The following is a 16,469-nucleotide window of genomic DNA, read 5'->3' as shown; positions in this document are numbered from 1 at the left end:
AATAAAGGAAATAATCATAATTCATAAGACTTAATAGCTAAAATCTCTCTTTGTATGAGACATATTTCATATACACACACCACTTTTGTTCCACGATTTAAATCCCCAATCTAATCAATGGATGAAGGTAAAACGTCTAACGGATTGAGGTATGCATCCAGTCGGCAAACTACAATTACGAATTAAATGTCATTGTCCAACTAAATATAAAATTAATTAGCACAAATCAAATAATGAAAAACCCACCCTTTCAATTAATTAATCAATGGTCAAATATCAAGACAAGGTTACGATCATCTAAACTATTTAGTTAATATCGCAAGATGGAACATCACATCGACAATAATTAATTAATACACACTTTCATTTCGTGTCATTTCAATTATTATCACTTTACTAGTCTTAATTATTGTTGAAAACTTGTAGAGCTATATTCTAGCTCCAATTAATATTCCCAACAACATAAGTAAAATAAAAGACATTAGTATATTGTGTTAATAGGCAAAAATACCCATTCCCTTATCTTTTTTTTTTTTTTTGTAAAAATGCTCTCTCTTATCATACAAAGCATTCTATGCCCTAATTATGTGAAGTGCCTAATTTACCCTTTTGATGTTGATGGGTTTGCTTGGTTTTTTGTGAAAGTCTTACACATTTGACCGATTTGACAGCCATCGGTCATAAAAGTCAACGATTTGACAACTATCAGTCAAAAGTACATATGATCGGTGGGTGGCTAGATTACCGGCCGGACACATGATTTTACCGGTCGGACACATGATTTGTAACAATAAGCTTTTGTAATAAAATAAAATTTTATTACATTTTACATAGTTTATGTGAGGACATTTAGAGGGTGTTTGGTTGAGCTTATAAGCTCATCAAAACAGCTTATAAGCTGTTTGGGAGCTTATAAACTCCTTCAAAGTGTTTGGCAAAATAAGCCCATAAACAGCTTATAAGCTCAAAAAATAAGTTGCCACTACAACATAATTCGCGATCACCGACGGATTAGTCCGTCGGTAACACCCAAATTTCCGTCGGTAAAGGTAGATTCCGACGGAGTACCGACGCCGATGGCTCGACGTTAAAAGACGCGTCGGTAAACAGTACACCGACGGATAAAGTTGTCCGTCGTAAATTACCGACGGATCCACGACCGAAAGTCCATCGCCCAATTCTCAGTCGCCGACGACTTTATCATCCTGTCGCCGACGGAACACCGACGGACTAGTCCGTCGGTAATAGTCGCCGGAGCCGCCGTGCGATTGCCGGAAAAGTTCCGATGGAATATCCGTCGGTATTCATTTAAAAAAAATGAAATTACCCAGATTTTAGTTTCACCTGTTATCGACAAATTACACATATTTTCGAAATCAATCTATTTAACAACAATGATAATTTAAATCAAACTAAAGTCCAATGATAACACACATCCAAGTCAATCCTAATAAGTTTTCAAACATTCAAATGCAATCCTAATAAGTTTTCACATACTACAATCCTAATAAGTTTTCACACATATCTAAGTCTAACATACTACATATCCAAAATAGTAATACATATCATAGTCAAAGAGGCGGAGGTGGTGGGGGGGGCAATCCCGACTGTGCACAAAAGCGAGTCAAGTACTCGTGTTGTGCTAGTAGGTGTGCCCTGAAGCTCTCACTCTCTTGTCGGCGCTCATCTCGCTCCTTCTGCAACTCATTCTGGAGACCAACTATTGTATCGTCATAAGCTGAGGACCGAGCGTGAGATGATCCACTCGAACCATCACTCCTGAGGGTAGATGCCAGACTACCAACACCAAACAACCTCTTCTTCTTATCCAATCCACCTACAGCCTCAAGGTATATTTTGGCCATGTCCACCTCCTGTGGCTCAGTAGATCCATCCACCGGCTGACTTTGTTGTTCCCTTAGCTCTTCAATCTTTCTCTACAATTAACAAACAAATTTGTAATTGCATAAGTAACATATAATGTACTAAACAATCATAAAAGTTATATCACATACCTCAACTGTCTCATATCTAGGGTCAGTATATGATCCATCTTTGTTCACGTGGAGGACCTCATAAGCGTCATAGAAGCACTAACTGGGATCAACGCCCTTCTTTTTGGCCTTTATATTAAAAATGATTGAAATTTATATTAAGTATAAATATGTGCAAACTATTAAAAACATTTAAATGAAAAATTAAAAAGTTACTTACAATCTCATCGGCAATCTGGAGAGTAGATTTGGAGCCTCCTTTATGCTTCACTTGTCCTGTTCCTGGACCTTCAGGCTCAGACATTCTGCACTTTTTGGCCGTTTCTGATTTCTTAACCACAGCCTCACTCCTCCAGTAACTCAACCAATCAGGCCACTCACGCTCATGAATAAATGGTGGCCTTCCCTTCTTCGGATCATCATTTGCCATCTTGATTTCATATACAAAATCTTTATACCTACGAGCCGCGATCTTCATAAAATCCAACTTCACTGCCTGTTCGATACTATCATCCCACATGAAGTGCTTCTGCATTATTTGAAATAAAAAATGAGTAATATAAATATACTCCACTAACTAGTATCAATCTAAAGAATTCAGCAAATTCAAAGCTAAATTAGATTTCACTAAATAAGAAGGGACGTGAATAATATACCTTGAATTCCATAAAATATAAATTCTTCACATCATCATGTGTCGCCTTCCAGTTAAAGCCATTAGGGTTCCTAACTTGCTTGAAAATATGAGTACACGCTTTGGGCACGTACTCGTATGGGTAGATCTTACTGTGATTAAATAAATAAAATGGTCAGTGCAATAGAAAGAAATAAAGAATATTATCAAATAACACAAACTTACCCCTGAGGTGTAATGGTCAACATAATCCGCCCTGTGCTCGAGTGGCTGCTGGGCACGGTATCTTCTGATGATGTCGGAGCGGATCCACTACCTCCAGCCAACTGTATCTGGGCAACTGAATCATGAATGCCCTCATCAGACGCCTGTGATGATGCCCCAGAGGATGATGATCGCCCTCTACCATCACCGCGCCCTCGTCTACCACTGTGCGTGTCACTGCTTCCTCTAGCCATCTGTATAAAATTAATAATGAAAGGATTAACAAACAAAAAAAAAGATATTTAAAAAGATATAATGAAATCACATATAAGACTTGATTAAAACTACATAAAACCTGACACTAAAAACTATCATCCAAGTTTCTATCTTCTTCATCAGTCAAATATGTGTCTTCTTCGTCTTCCTCATCGGCATCATCAATATCTATCAAACCACCACGAGGATGCACTATTGTGGTGTCATCATCTATGTCAGGGTTTGTTGGAGTCATTAAGTCATCTTCTTGAAAAGGTTGGTTCACTACAGTCTCTTCCACTGCATTTGGAACTTCAACTTTCGACCTAGCTTTAATCTTACAAACTTCCCACCAATCCTTCCTATCACTTCTCAAACTTGGGTATGTACAATAATATACTTGAATAGCTTGGTCAACTAGCACAAATGGTTCATAACCACCATATCTACGTGTATGATTTATTGAAACCAATTTGAATTGAGGATGCACTGATGTCCCACGTGGTGATGGATCAAACCATTCACACTTAAATAGTGTGGTCGTCTTCAGTGGTAGACCCATATACTCAAGCTCGCATACCTCCAGCAAACGCCCATAATAGTCGAGTTCACCATTCTCATCTGAACCATAACATTCACCTTTTATGCACACACCACTGTTCATACTAGCCCGATTAGTCCCATGCATCATCGTGTGAAATTTATATCCATTTACATAAAATCCCGGGTAAGTCTTCACCATGACTAGGGGGCCATTTGCGAGAGCAATTAGAAACTCATTAACCACGTGATTTGCAGGATTTGACACCTATATTATGAGATAAATTAGAATCTAATTATATGATTATGTGTAAATACTAGATGAATAATTTAAGTCTCATATTACATATGATCGGAACCAATCTGAAAATTGGATTTCCATCTGACGGTTAATATCAGCTTTTGAGATGTGTAATGCACGCAATTCAGCCACGAATAACCTAAATTAAACACACCATAAGTTACATAATATTTTATGATTATGAAATGAAAGACAATTTTATTAACTTAACTTACTTGAGATATGTTTGTGTCACTTCTTTGCAATTTAGTAGAACATAAGTATGAGCAGCGTGATACTCTTTTTCATCTAAGTATCTCGTTGTCATTTTTCCAAAGTATTGCCCAGGTTGCTTGAAAACTGAAATTCGATCTGGATGTCCATCAAATCTCACATCATCTCTTGTATTCAAATTACGAGGCACATTCCTATACCTCGTCCTCACATGCTCCTCGAAGTAATATGAGCAAAAAGTAGAAGCTTCTTCCACTATGTAAGCATTGCAAATTGATCCCTCCACTCTAGCTTTGTTTCTTACATTGTTTTTCAACTTGCGCAAATATCTTTCAAATGGATACATCCATCGATATTGAACTGACCCTGCAAGTTGAGCTTCAAAAGCTAAATGAACTGGAAGATGCTCCATAGAATCAAAGAAGCTGGGTGGAAAGATACGCTCAAGCTTGCATAAAGTGATAGCAATGTTGTCACTAAGGCGGCACACGTCTTCACATCTCAAGTTCCTAGAACTCAAATCCTTGAAGAACAAACTTAGTTCAGTGATTGCCTTCCACACATGTGACGGAAGCAATTCACGAAAGGTAATTGGCAAAATACGTTGCATAAACACATGGCAATCGTGGCTCTTCATCCCAAACATCTTAAGTTTGCTCATGTCGACACATATTCCCATATTTGACACATAACCATCAGGGAATCGTAAAGTTTTGACCCATTCAAACAATACTTTCTTCTCTTTAGTGTCAAGCATGTAACAAGCTTTTGGATACTTGTTTGTCTCAACATTTTTTTCAAGTGCTGGTCTTGAGCAATATGTGTTTAGTTCTTCTCTAGATTTGCTTGTATCCTTTGTCCTTCCTGGTACGTTCAAAACTGTATTGAACACATTATCAAAGACATTCTTCTCCACGTGCATGACATCAAGGTTATGACGAATCAATAGGAATTTCCAATAAGGCAAATCCCAAAATATACTGCGCTTCTTCCATCCTGTGCCAACACCACGAGCAGCTGCTTTATTGATTGTTTAACTGTTCACCTCTGTTACTTTGACGAATCCCATCATATCTATATCAAACAATATTTCTTCCCCCGATCTCACTTGAGGTGCTACTGCAGTAATAATTTTATTTTTCAAAAAGTTTTTTCGATCTCTTCGAAATGAATGGTTCATAGGCAAAAACTTTCGATGATTGTCGAACCATGATTGTTTAGCACTATGAGACAAGGTGAAGGAGTCAGTTCCTGTCATACAATGTGGACAAGCAAGTCTGCCAGCAGTACTCCATCCTGACAACATGGAGTAGGCCGAAAAATCACTAACTGTCCATAACAAAGCTGCTCGCATCTGAAAGTTCTGCTTCATTGACACGTCGTATGTAGGCGCGCCCACATTCCACAACTGTATCAACTCAGATATAAGAGGCTGCAAAAAAACATCTAATTTTTCCTTAGGATTGCGCGGCCCGGGAACTAACACTGTGAGGAACATATATTGTTCCTTCATACACATCCATGGAGGCAAGTTGTATGGTGTAACAATCACGGGCCATGCAGAATATTGTTGCCCTGATTGACCAAAAGGTTGGAAACCATCAGTCGATAATCCTAATCTGACATTTCGACTCTCATCGGCAAAAGATGGAAACTTTTGACTCAAATGCTTCCAAGCAGGCGAGTCTGCAGGATGACGCATTATTCCATCATCCACTGAAGATGCGTGCCAACACATATCTGCAGCTGTAGCTTTGTATGCATACAATCTCTGCAATCGAGGAGTTAAAGGAAAATAGAACATTTTCTTTACTGCTACTAGAGTCCTTGAACTACTCGCAGAAGATGTATCACTTTGTTGGTAACGTGGCTCGTTGCAATGCTTACACTCAATATCCTCGCTATCCTCTCCCCAGAAAAGCATGCAATTATTATGGCAACAATCAATCTTCTCAACTGGCAACCCCATTCCACTTAATAACTTCTTTGTGCTGTAGAAGTTATTGGGAGCTAAATTGTGTTCGGGAAGGATTTCTTTTATCAATTCAAGCCATTGGTCAAAACATCTCTCGGACATGTTCCCCTCTGCCTTCAAACACATTAGACGAGCCACAAGAGATAATTTATTATTTTATAATCTCATATGCAACAATTATTTTACAAATATTTTTCAGATTACTTAATGTGTTTTCTTTCAATATCGAAAATATGTGGTTTTGTTTCTATTGGTATCTATTGGTTGTATCTATCGGCTTTTGTTTCAGATTACTTAAGTATAGGGCTGTCAAACCTTGCGGGCCGGGCCGGCCCGGCCCAACCCAGCGGGCCTAGGCAATTTTTTGGGTCGAGTCGGGCCGGCCCAAAATTTCAGCGGGCCTTGAACAATGAAGCCCAACCCGGCCCTATACGGGCCGCCGGGCGGGCCGGGCCAAAACGGGCCAAAAATTATATTTTTTTTCTTTTTCTTTTTAGTTCCAAAAAATAATAAATTAAATCAAATTTAAAGAAAAAAATGAAGACAAATTCGATGAAACAAAAAGGGCCTTAAACAATCTACATCTAAATTACATAATTGACTAAAATTAAATGTAAACAAATATGATTAAAACTAAATGTAAATAATATGAATACAAGTAAAAAACAAAAACTAATTGCAAAAATAACAAAAACTGAAAATGATTTATTCACAAATTAATAATATAGTAATCAAATCAACTGGAATCAAATAACAACCACAGAAAATAATAAAAAATAAATAAATCTTTCAAGTAAAAATAATTTAATATTGATTGTTGATTGCTAATTTAAATCCTAAGTTAGACTTCGACTCGTCATTGTCGTCAATTGAAGAAATTGACTTAGATTGGGTTGGTTTCATTGGAATTGGCCGATTAGAATTTGGGAGGAGATATAAATTTTTAAAATTTTCACCTTCTATACTGACGGGCCGATTTAGGCCCGAAAGCCCGGCGGGCTTTTTGGCCCGCGGGCCGCATGGGCCGGGCCAGAGAGGCCCGGTTTTTTTTGGGCCTTGGAAATCTTAGCCCAGCCCGGCCAAAACTACGGGCGGGCCGGGCCATTTTCAGCCCATTTTGACAACCCTACTTAAGTACTATTGGTTGTATCTACAATATGTGATTCTGCTCCGACCTTGTTCATCATATTCTAATTAATGCAGGCTTCTAATGCTATGATCTCATCTACTGCCGCAACTCCCTTAGTATGGCTTATTCTTATTCTTAATTTTATAATTAATGTGCATGTGTATCTGCTCCAACCTTGTTCAGTATATTCTAATTAATGCAGGCTTCTGATGCTATGATCTCATCTACTGCCGCAACTCCCTTAGTATGGCTTATTGTTATTCTTAATTTTGTAATTAATGGGCATGTGTATCTGATCCAACATTGTTCATCATATTCTAATTAATGCAGGCTTCTAATGCTATGATCTCATCTACTGCAGCAACTCCCTTGGTATGGCTTATTCTTATTCTTAATTTTGTAATTAATGGGCATGTGTATCTGCTCCAACCTTGTTCATCATATGCCGTAACTCCCTGGCTTATTCTTATTCTTAATTTTATAATTAATGTGCATGTGTATCTGCTCCCGACTTATTTTTTTATAATCTCATATGCAACAATTATTTTACAAATATTTTTCAACTATAATTTATTATCTTCATCATATATCATTCAATATCATTTCTCTTCGATTTTCTCTCTCTAAAAAAAATTTCTCTCTTTAGAAAAAAATTATCTCCCTAGCTTATAAGCTCAATTATTCAAACACTTTGACAATTTATAAGCTCTTAAATTTTATATCTTATAAACTTTTGAAATATTTTATAAGCTCCAGAAACTTATAAGCTCTTTAATATAAGCTTAGCCAAATACCCTCTTAGTATTCTTTACATTAACTCTCCATACTTAAAAACAAATGTGATCTTTACATTAACTCTCCATACTTAACTCTGTTTTCCCGCGACTGTTCAATTTGTGTAAGGATAAAAATGGGTTTATCGGGGAGTTGGGAAGATGGGAGGAAGGAAGTTGGGTATGGAAGTTTGAATGGAGAAGGGAGTTGTTTGATAGAGAGAAAGAAATGGTTGAAACACTAACTGCGTTCATTTCAGAATTTGCTCTCTGCCCATATAAGGAGGATGGCTGGATTTGGAAGGCGACAAAGGAGGGGGGTTTTTTCAACCAAGTCGGCGTATGAAGTTATAGCAGCGGCCAGGAACGAACCTTCTCCGATGTCCATGTTTAAAGAGGAGTTAGCTCAAGTTTGGAAGACATCGGCACCACAGGCAAAGGTGACCGCATGGAGATGCTTGCGAAATAGGTTGACGACTTGCAATAACCTTGTCAAGAGGAATGTTACACTTGGGATTGAGGAGACGTGGTGTAATGCTTGCGTTACAAGTGTTGAAACAGCGGAGCATCTGTTCTTACATTGCCCAAAGGTGGAGATCGTGTGGGATAAATTGCAGCAGTGGATTGATTGCAAAACTGTGAGGCCCCAAGGTATTCCTCAACACTTCACCTCGTTTTTCTGTGCTGCAAGAGGACAGAACATCATGAAATTTCTTATGGCAGCGTGGGTTTGCACAATTTGGCTGATTTGGGAAAAAAGAAATGACAGCAGGTTCGATGGAAAGGCTTGGGATATTGAGAAGTTAATTCTTGAAATCAAAGGAAGACTTTGGAGCTAGAATAAGATTTTCAAAATTGTTGACTCGAACATTCCTTTCTCCACGTGATGTTCCCGTGGATTCTCGCTCTCCTTCTTGTACTAATCTTTGGTACCTCTGGTACCAAGTGTTTTCTTCTTCCTTCTTTTCAATAAAGTTTGCTTGATAAAAAAAAAAGTAATAATAATTTTTTTATTGCACTCCAACTCGAAGGCTCCCTCAAGGAGGTATAGCCCAAGCCTTGGGTTCACACCACATTCTTCAATTCTTTCATCTAATGTTATGTATTGATTTTTCATTTTAATAAGTGATTTATTAAAATAAAATGTTCAAATAAGCAAATGTGATCTATTAAATTGGACGGAAGGAATAAATTATTTAGGGGCTATAGGCTAATAGGGTATTTAATTTGTGGGTTATGGACTATAAGATAAAATAATAAATTTATAATTATTTATTATTATTATTTTAGATGAGAGGTATACCGAGTAAAACGTGGACCATGAATATAATTACCCTTTAGTCACTAAAACAATTTCAGTTTCTTACTTTGTTGGGCCATAATCCATAACGTGCCGATTAGCCCATGAAGCCGACACAGTGTAGAAATGCCCGACCCATTTACTTTTGCCCCAACAGCTGTAAATAAATATCATTTGGTCATTTTGTTTATGTGAAATTGCAAAACACTACCCTGAGAGCACATTTAATCCAATGCACACAGTTAAACATAAAAGATTATTATATTTGAATATATTTTATTGAAAATTTTAATTTCTCCTACATGTTGTGTTGAACGTGGCTATATTATTTGGAGTGGATTTTTAAATAAAAATTATTCGCCCTAATGTATCCAAAACCTTTTAGTCATATGAAATTCTAACTATATAAATAAACATATGGAAATAATAACATTTCTGATTAAAATACCCTTTTAATATGTAACAATATAAAATACACTGTTACACACTTTTTTGAAAGCGAAAAAGCGTTCAAAAAAGTGTGTAACAGTGTATTTTGAACTGTTACACACTTTTTCACAATTACATATTTTTACTGTTCATACACACTTTTGCGAAAAAGTGTGTAACAATATTTTATACTGTTACACGATTTTTGCGATTATTACACGATTTAGTGAAAATCGTGTAATAGCCGTCATTTTGGAGGCGGCAACGATTTTTTTTTTTTTAAATCATTAAGGGTATACTTCATTTACATAAAAAAAGACTAATTTTTTTTAGTCTTTTATCATCATGGATATTTTTTTCCTTTAAGTAAGTGAGAATGTCTAGTTTGGCCTATTAACACATAGGGAAATAATCACACGGTACAAAACACACAATACTTTTGCATTTCTCATAAAATAAAATAAAAGAGCAAAAGACACACACACACACACACACACACACACACACACACACACACATATATATATATATATCATGACGACTAAGTATAATAACTTTCAAAGATATTAAATATATATGTCTGTTCATCAATTAAATTGGTCTGTTCGTAAAATTTATTGACTTTGATCATTATTCTAATTTCTCATGAAAAATCAAATTCTCAATAGAACCTAACCCTATATCAATATCATAACGACGAAGTATAATAACCTTCCAACTCCCTTCTCAACAACTCTTGCAAGAAATCATTCCATGCATCAATGGGACCAGGCAAGCACCAATGCACGCAGTCGTTCGGAACCGTCTGATTCGCCGCCGCCCATCTCCCATACTTACTCGGATGCCCATCCGCCCTCACCACCATCACCTTCGTCGCATCAAACAACCTCACATTCCCCTTCCCCTTCCCCCTCTCCAACTCCTCCAACTGAATCCTATACACCTCCGCCGCGAACTCCTCCAGCGCCGTCTCGTTCCTCCGGAACGGCCTCCGCCGAGCGCAGTCGCCGCCTCGGTCCCACGGCCCGCCCTCGAAGTGCGACGGCGCGAGCGTCCTCAGGAACGCGACGCCGCGGAAGGAGTCAAGGGCGCGGAGGGCCGTGCGGAGGGCGCGGCGGTAGGCGAAGGAGGAGGGGAGGCGGGTGACGTTGGGGTCCGAGCAGTAGAGGCAGCCGGCGAGGGCGCCGTTGAGGTGGAAGTAGGAGGGGCGGAAGAACCAGTGCGCGGCGGAGATGATGAGGTAGTCGAATTCGCCGAGGGCGGCGGTCCACGTGGGGTCGAACTCGTCGAGGAAGAGATGGTAGGGAGCGGTGAAGTCGTTGGGGTCGGTTTTGTGGGTGCGGATGAGGTAGGGAGAGGAGATGATGGAGATGCTCAAGTTGTAATCTGTGTATCGGTAGAGGCGGTTCTCGGCGGTCGCCTCCGACACATCGATGGGCTGCGCAACCTGCCGATACAACAACTTTTTACATAATCACCAACGATTGAGATGGTGAAAAGGTGAAAAATAAGAGTAAATGAAGTATTATTAACGATGGGTAGTGTTCTAAAATGAAAATGAAAATTATTTGAGGGACGATTCAAAAAAGAAAGAAAGTTATTTGAGCAACGGAGGAAGTATATATTTTCCAAATCAACTTCAGTTTTGCTGGAAAATGAAATTAGGAGAAAATTACAAATGATGTGAAGTGTGTATATGAAAACAAGATTTGAAATTAGTCATGTATAAAATCAAAGTTAACGTATTTTAAATCAATTCACCCTAATTTTTTGAAAAATAATTAAAAAGTGGACAAACTAAAATATAATTGTGTTTGATATAGAATTTGAAATTGGGGCTGTAAGCAAGTAGCTCAAACTAAAAAATGTAAATATTTTGTTGGAGCTTGTAATTCAATTATTATTAGAAAAACTCATAGGGGAATTAAGGGTAGGGATTGAACCTTTTAGAGCATCAACAACGGCGGGTGCAATGACGGGATCGAACCCGGCCTATCGCACCCTCCGGCGTTGCTGCACCCGAGTGCAATGGGGGTGGGGCGATGGAACGCACCAGCAGCGAAAGGGAGCGAAGGAGGGGGCGTGTTGACACGCGCCCCTTTTCAAACCAAAAAAAAAATAGGAAAATTGAAAAAAAAATTTAAATAAATCGGCAGAAGCCGTTTTTTTTCTTACCGTTGACATCTATCCGTTGCCTTTTTTTTAAAGTAATTTAGGATTTTAATTTCTTGTATTGCAACTTTAATTCAATCAATGTAGGATTTGAATTTGAATTCAATGAAATTTTAATTTATCAATTATTGTAAATTTAAAATGGAAACTAGAATAAAACTATATCAAAACTAAAATAAAATCCATTGCTGGAGTGGGTGCAAGGGTTGTTGATGCTCTTATCAGTACCTATAGATTCAAAATTTTCAGCATGTAGTGTGCGTGTGTTGGCCAAGTAGTCTCAGATTCGAGTCCTGTGGCGCGACCTTTAAATTTTTTTATTTAATACTGTTAATTTATAAATTAAAAAAATAAGTATGTAATTTAGTTTAAATATTTGTTTTAAACAACCAATTGTCAAGGATATATATTTGAAATTTTTAGAAAACGTCTGGTAGGATAAGATCAAGAGTTCATTAATTATATATTAACTTTCTCTAACCATTTTTCTAGAAAAACCAACACTCATTTTCCTTCCAATTTTCACAAATCCCAAATTGTCTTACATCTAAGCTGTCTCCTCCATATTCCTTCTTTGTCTTAGTGACTTATGAGAGTGGATTACTTATATCAATTTGCTAGTTTGCTACTAATATTAACAAGATTTCCGATTAGTTCCAAAATTTTTTATATTACAAAGCTTGAAAAATAATTAATTTTAATGCGCTATACATCACACTCCGAGTACTACATATGCTTATTTTCTATTTATATAAATATTGTTAAGAGGAGAATGCAGTTAGTTAGGTGTGTGTTTGTGTGTGTCAAACACGAAAACTAATTAAAGGCATTTTTCTGGACCACAATCACATACTACTAAATTGATCGTAGTTGACAAATTAAATAATACTTTATACCACTTTCGATAGTGACAAATATATATTCCAATTGCTTGCAAGAGTGCCTCAATAACATCATAGGTTGATTAAAAATGGTGACAAAAAAAATTAAAATAACACAATCTGTAACTGTATCTTGATTATTGAAATTGATTTGCTTGACGGAAGCATGTTTTACTACATATATATAGATATATCTCCTATTATTGTATTATAATTATAATTATTAATTATGCATATACTTGTGAGGTAATTGATTATGATATGATACTAGTACATATATAAGATGATTCAGATTGGATTTAATTTGCAGGATCTACAGCTCATGGATTCCGGATTAGGTAGTGTTCCTGGTTATTGACTGTCACTATATTTTAAAAAATAATCATAATTAATTAAACATACTAAGTCAGGTCGGATGAGATCCTCTATCCCAATTTTATGTTGTCTCATCACTCGTGTCCCACTATATATTAAATTCACTAATTTATTAAAAAAATGTTATAAAATAAAAAATTATTATTATATATAATGAACCATAATTAACATTTATTACAAAAAGTGAAATTTAAAAAGATTGTATACTCTAACTTTGGAATTAACCAACTCTAATAATCACTATTTTAATTGAAAAAAAATGGAAATTGAATATAAAAATAATTATAATTGCTAATAATTATATAATTAAACTACAACACAATGAATTTGAAGATAAAATATAAAAATTAATTACAAAATTAATTTAATATGAGACACTAAAATTGGGATAGATGATATCCCAAGTGAGACATGTACCCTTTACTTCCCCACAATTCCCGACGATCCAAATAGCATGTCTTAATTTTCCTTAATTTTCTGCAATCTCATTAATTATTTCTTCTAACCTTTAAGCGTGGTTGTCATTTTACCTATCTCACTCAAAGTATCCATCCATTATTCCTAACGCAACTACATATATATTATGCTTTGATCTAACAATCTTAGTGGTCGTTTGGTTCGAGAAGAGGAATGGAAAGGGAATGAAATCAAATAAATGAGTGCAATGGTAACAACAAACATTACTTTTATTGAGTGTTTGGTTTAACAATAGAAATGAATCATTAGTAATGGATTTCCTTTTTTTTGTTTCCCCTCCATTTTGAGGGGTAACAAATTGGGTGATTGGATTACTCCCAAGTAAGAGTAATGGTTACCTTATTATCCAAACCAAACAATAAGTAATGGATTAATTAATTGATTCCCTTTCCAACCTCCAAAAACACCCAACCAAACATGGGCTTAAAATAAACAAATTCAAAATTGAAACAACAAAAATGTAATTATCGGAGTAAAACGATTTATTATTGCCGGCCTACATTATAATTTACAATTTAATTTCTCTAACTTTACTTTTGTTCTTTCATTAGATTCCTGTTGAAGGAAGAATGGAATGCATATGTACTGTTCCAATTCCTATCCAATTCTGTGTGGAAACCGGCACTTAACTTTAGTAGTCATTTCTACTATTGACTATAGATTTTTTTAATGGTTATGGTAAAAAAATACACGAATTTTCAAAAAAAATTGTAATTTCATTTGAACTTTTAATTAAGTAAAAAAATGTACATAAATTTCACCTGAGTTTGACTTTCGGCAAAATTAGAGATTAGTTGATAGTTGGAAGTTTACCTCATATTGGTCTAATTTCTTACAATGAGGGGTATTTAGAAGCTCGAAGGTCTAAAAAGGCAAAAATTAATACACTTGACTTAATTTCAATTGTCAATTAAGCTCTAATTTCGTTAAAAGTCAAACGTAGGTGAAAATTGAAACAAAAATATAAATTTATGTATTTTTTGACTTGATTAAAACTTCAGGTGAAAATTGCAAATTTTTCAAAGTTTATGTATTTTTTTTTTGTCATAATATAGTCAAAACGACAATCCTATATATTATTATTACTATTTTAAAAATCTAGTTTCTTAAGAGAATATTTCTAAGTTGACCTTTCAATTCTTAGTATTCTATCCTAATAAAATGATTAAAAAATGAAGCACACCAACATAAAATTGAGCTTTCGTAAGAATTAAAGTCCGTTGAAAATGTTAAGCATGAATAGACATTGCAATGAATCATTTTTGAAAAAAATGCTCTCTCCATCCACGAAACGTTGTCATAAAGAAGAAATGCACGATTTTTTTAAAAAATATAATACTCCTTTCGTCTAACTTCAATAGGCTCATTTCTTTTGGACATGGAGATTAAGAAAACTTACTTTTTAGTAGGAAAGTGGTAGAAAAATGGTGTGGTCCACACTAATTAACTATACTTTTTTTTACTCAAAATGAAAAATGAGTCTATTAGAGTGAGACATCCCAAAAAGGAAAACGAGCTTATTAGAGTCATAGAGTGGGATAGAGGGAGTATTATTTATTTATTGAATGGAGAAAGGGACCCACAAATTATTACTAAAAAAATAGATTATGACAATTTTTTCGTGAACAGATCAAAATGACAAATTATGACAATATTTTCGTGAACGGATGGAGCAATTGAGTTACCTTTGACAAGAGGCAAATCAAGGACTGCATATGATTTCTTGCGACCGAGTCACCCACAAATAGTAACGATTTTCCTCTGAGCATTTCCAAGAAGTTGTTGGGGTGGAATAGCGGCAGCTCGCAGCCGTCGGGCTTCCACCGCCACTTCAGGTAGCCGGTGTCGGGCCGCCCGAATTTCATGCAGTTCTGATGCTCCTGTATCGCATCGCACGTCTCGTTCGTGTAGTACGGGCCGTCGGGATTCGGAATCCACTCGCCGTCGAACAAGTCGCACTCCGGCGGCGCTGAGCTGTCGCTGCGCCGCCGCGTCGGGGTGTTGGGTTTGGGCGGAGGGAGGAGGGGAGAGGTAGACTTGATCGTATTCTCGTTTCCGATCGGCAAAGCCAAGAGTAATTTCTTGTGGCTAAAAGGGTAATAAATTGGGATGATTGTGAGAAGGCAAGTTAGAGCGATTAGAGGGATGAATTTCGACGTTTTGATACGTGTTTGGGGTTTGGGTAATGGAGGTTTTAAAGCTTCGAGCTTCATTGAATCTGTGTGTTTGTGTGAAGGTGAGAAAGGAAGATGTATATATATATAGTTAGGGTGGGAAATAATAAAGAATTAATTAGTAGGAATCTATGTACCGTAACATATGTGTTTGTATATATATTTAGGGTGGCAAGTATTAATAAATCAATTGGTAGGAATCTATGTACCGATTGTGTGTGCTTGAAGAGTTTTTTGTTTTTTGAGAGGATTGATTGTGTGTTGGAATAGTTGTCCTGTTTTTATAAAGAACGTACATTTACTTTTGAGGATAAATTTTAATGGATAAAAATAGTAAAATTAATTAATTTATTAGTATTTATTAAGATAATTAAAATCTTGAAATATTTTAAAAATATCATTTAAATTAATTTTATTTGATTAATATCTTATTTAAAAATTAATGTAGAATTACAGATATTTTAATAATAAAAATAAAAATAGTCTTTAAAACTATTGTCACACAAATAATAATTTCCTAAAAGTGGGCAAGAATATATGTTTATACGTCCGATGAACTCAACGATCGTTTTTCGGAGGTTAGCGACCGTTTTTTCGGTCGTTAGGTCCGCCTTTTCTTGTAGTGCAACCTGTGCACCTTGCT

General features: G+C 36.1%; 4 protein-coding genes across 6 annotated transcripts; 1 reads left to right on the top strand and 3 right to left on the bottom strand.

Annotated features, from left to right (window-relative positions):
• Positions 1–1,384: 1,384 nt before the first annotated feature.
• Positions 1,385–3,338, bottom strand: LOC130989814 (uncharacterized). 2 transcript variants are annotated; one of them, XR_009090762.1, is made up of 6 exons: positions 3,188–3,338; positions 2,854–3,086; positions 2,651–2,780; positions 2,215–2,523; positions 2,016–2,123; positions 1,385–1,937 (listed from the first exon to the last, which is right to left on the bottom strand). XR_009090762.1 is itself a non-coding variant. In XM_057913919.1 (5 exons), exons 2-5 carry the CDS (start codon positions 3,084–3,086, stop codon positions 2,094–2,096), a joined length of 702 nt encoding a protein of 233 aa, XP_057769902.1. In that variant the 5' UTR covers positions 3,188–3,338; the 3' UTR covers positions 1,385–2,093. The 2 variants fall into 2 exon arrangements, 1 of the variants encoding a protein (XP_057769902.1); XM_057913919.1 differs by having other exon boundaries at positions 1,385–2,123.
• Positions 3,194–6,259, bottom strand: LOC130989813 (uncharacterized). Its single transcript, XM_057913918.1, has 3 exons — positions 4,144–6,259; positions 3,974–4,067; positions 3,194–3,895 (listed from the first exon to the last, which is right to left on the bottom strand). The coding sequence occupies exons 1-3, from the start codon at positions 5,061–5,063 to the stop codon at positions 3,194–3,196; spliced, it is 1,716 nt and encodes a 571-aa protein (XP_057769901.1). The 5' UTR covers positions 5,064–6,259.
• Positions 6,260–8,305: 2,046 nt separating this feature from the next.
• LOC130991009 (uncharacterized) lies at positions 8,306–8,857 on the top strand. The gene has a single exon (XM_057915213.1). The coding sequence runs from the start codon at positions 8,306–8,308 to the stop codon at positions 8,855–8,857; it is 552 nt and encodes a 183-aa protein (XP_057771196.1).
• Positions 8,858–10,293: 1,436 nt separating this feature from the next.
• On the bottom strand, positions 10,294–15,916 carry LOC130989812 (protein trichome birefringence-like 19). Of its 2 annotated transcripts, none has more exons than XM_057913916.1 (2): positions 15,338–15,916; positions 10,294–11,209 (listed from the first exon to the last, which is right to left on the bottom strand). In XM_057913916.1, exons 1-2 carry the CDS (start codon positions 15,863–15,865, stop codon positions 10,436–10,438), a joined length of 1,302 nt encoding a protein of 433 aa, XP_057769899.1. In that variant the 5' UTR covers positions 15,866–15,916; the 3' UTR covers positions 10,294–10,435. The 2 variants fall into 2 exon arrangements, with proteins under 2 accessions (XP_057769899.1, XP_057769900.1); XM_057913917.1 differs by having other exon boundaries at positions 10,294–11,194; positions 15,338–15,914.
• Positions 15,917–16,469: the final 553 nt, after the last annotated feature.

Source organism: Salvia miltiorrhiza, chromosome 6, assembly GCF_028751815.1.
Source record: "Salvia miltiorrhiza cultivar Shanhuang (shh) chromosome 6, IMPLAD_Smil_shh, whole genome shotgun sequence".
Taxonomy (NCBI): domain Eukaryota; kingdom Viridiplantae; phylum Streptophyta; class Magnoliopsida; order Lamiales; family Lamiaceae; genus Salvia; species Salvia miltiorrhiza.
This window is presented reverse-complemented; position numbering and strand designations above follow the sequence as displayed.

Coding starts and splice junctions, on each gene's coding strand:
- LOC130989814 (XM_057913919.1), bottom strand. CDS start 3,086: ATGGCTAGAGGAAGCAGTGACACGCACAGTGGTAGACGAGGGCGCGGT. Junction 2,781..2,853: donor TTGACCATTACACCTCAGGG/GTAAGTTTGTGT, acceptor ATTTAATCACAG/TAAGATCTACCCATACGAGT. Junction 2,124..2,214: donor TCCAGATTGCCGATGAGATT/GTAAGTAACTTT, acceptor TTTAATATAAAG/GCCAAAAAGAAGGGCGTTGA.
- LOC130991009 (XM_057915213.1), top strand. CDS start 8,306: ATGGCTGGATTTGGAAGGCGACAAAGGAGGGGGGTTTTTTCAACCAAG.
- LOC130989812 (XM_057913916.1), bottom strand. CDS start 15,865: ATGAAGCTCGAAGCTTTAAAACCTCCATTACCCAAACCCCAAACACGT. Junction 11,210..15,337: donor TGATTTGCCTCTTGTCAAAG/GTAACTCAATTG, acceptor TTATGTAAAAAG/TTGTTGTATCGGCAGGTTGC.
- LOC130989813 (XM_057913918.1), bottom strand. CDS start 5,063: ATGCACGTGGAGAAGAATGTCTTTGATAATGTGTTCAATACAGTTTTG. Junction 4,068..4,143: donor GTGACACAAACATATCTCAA/GTAAGTTAAGTT, acceptor TGTTTAATTTAG/GTTATTCGTGGCTGAATTGC. Junction 3,896..3,973: donor CAGATTGGTTCCGATCATAT/GTAATATGAGAC, acceptor CTCATAATATAG/GTGTCAAATCCTGCAAATCA.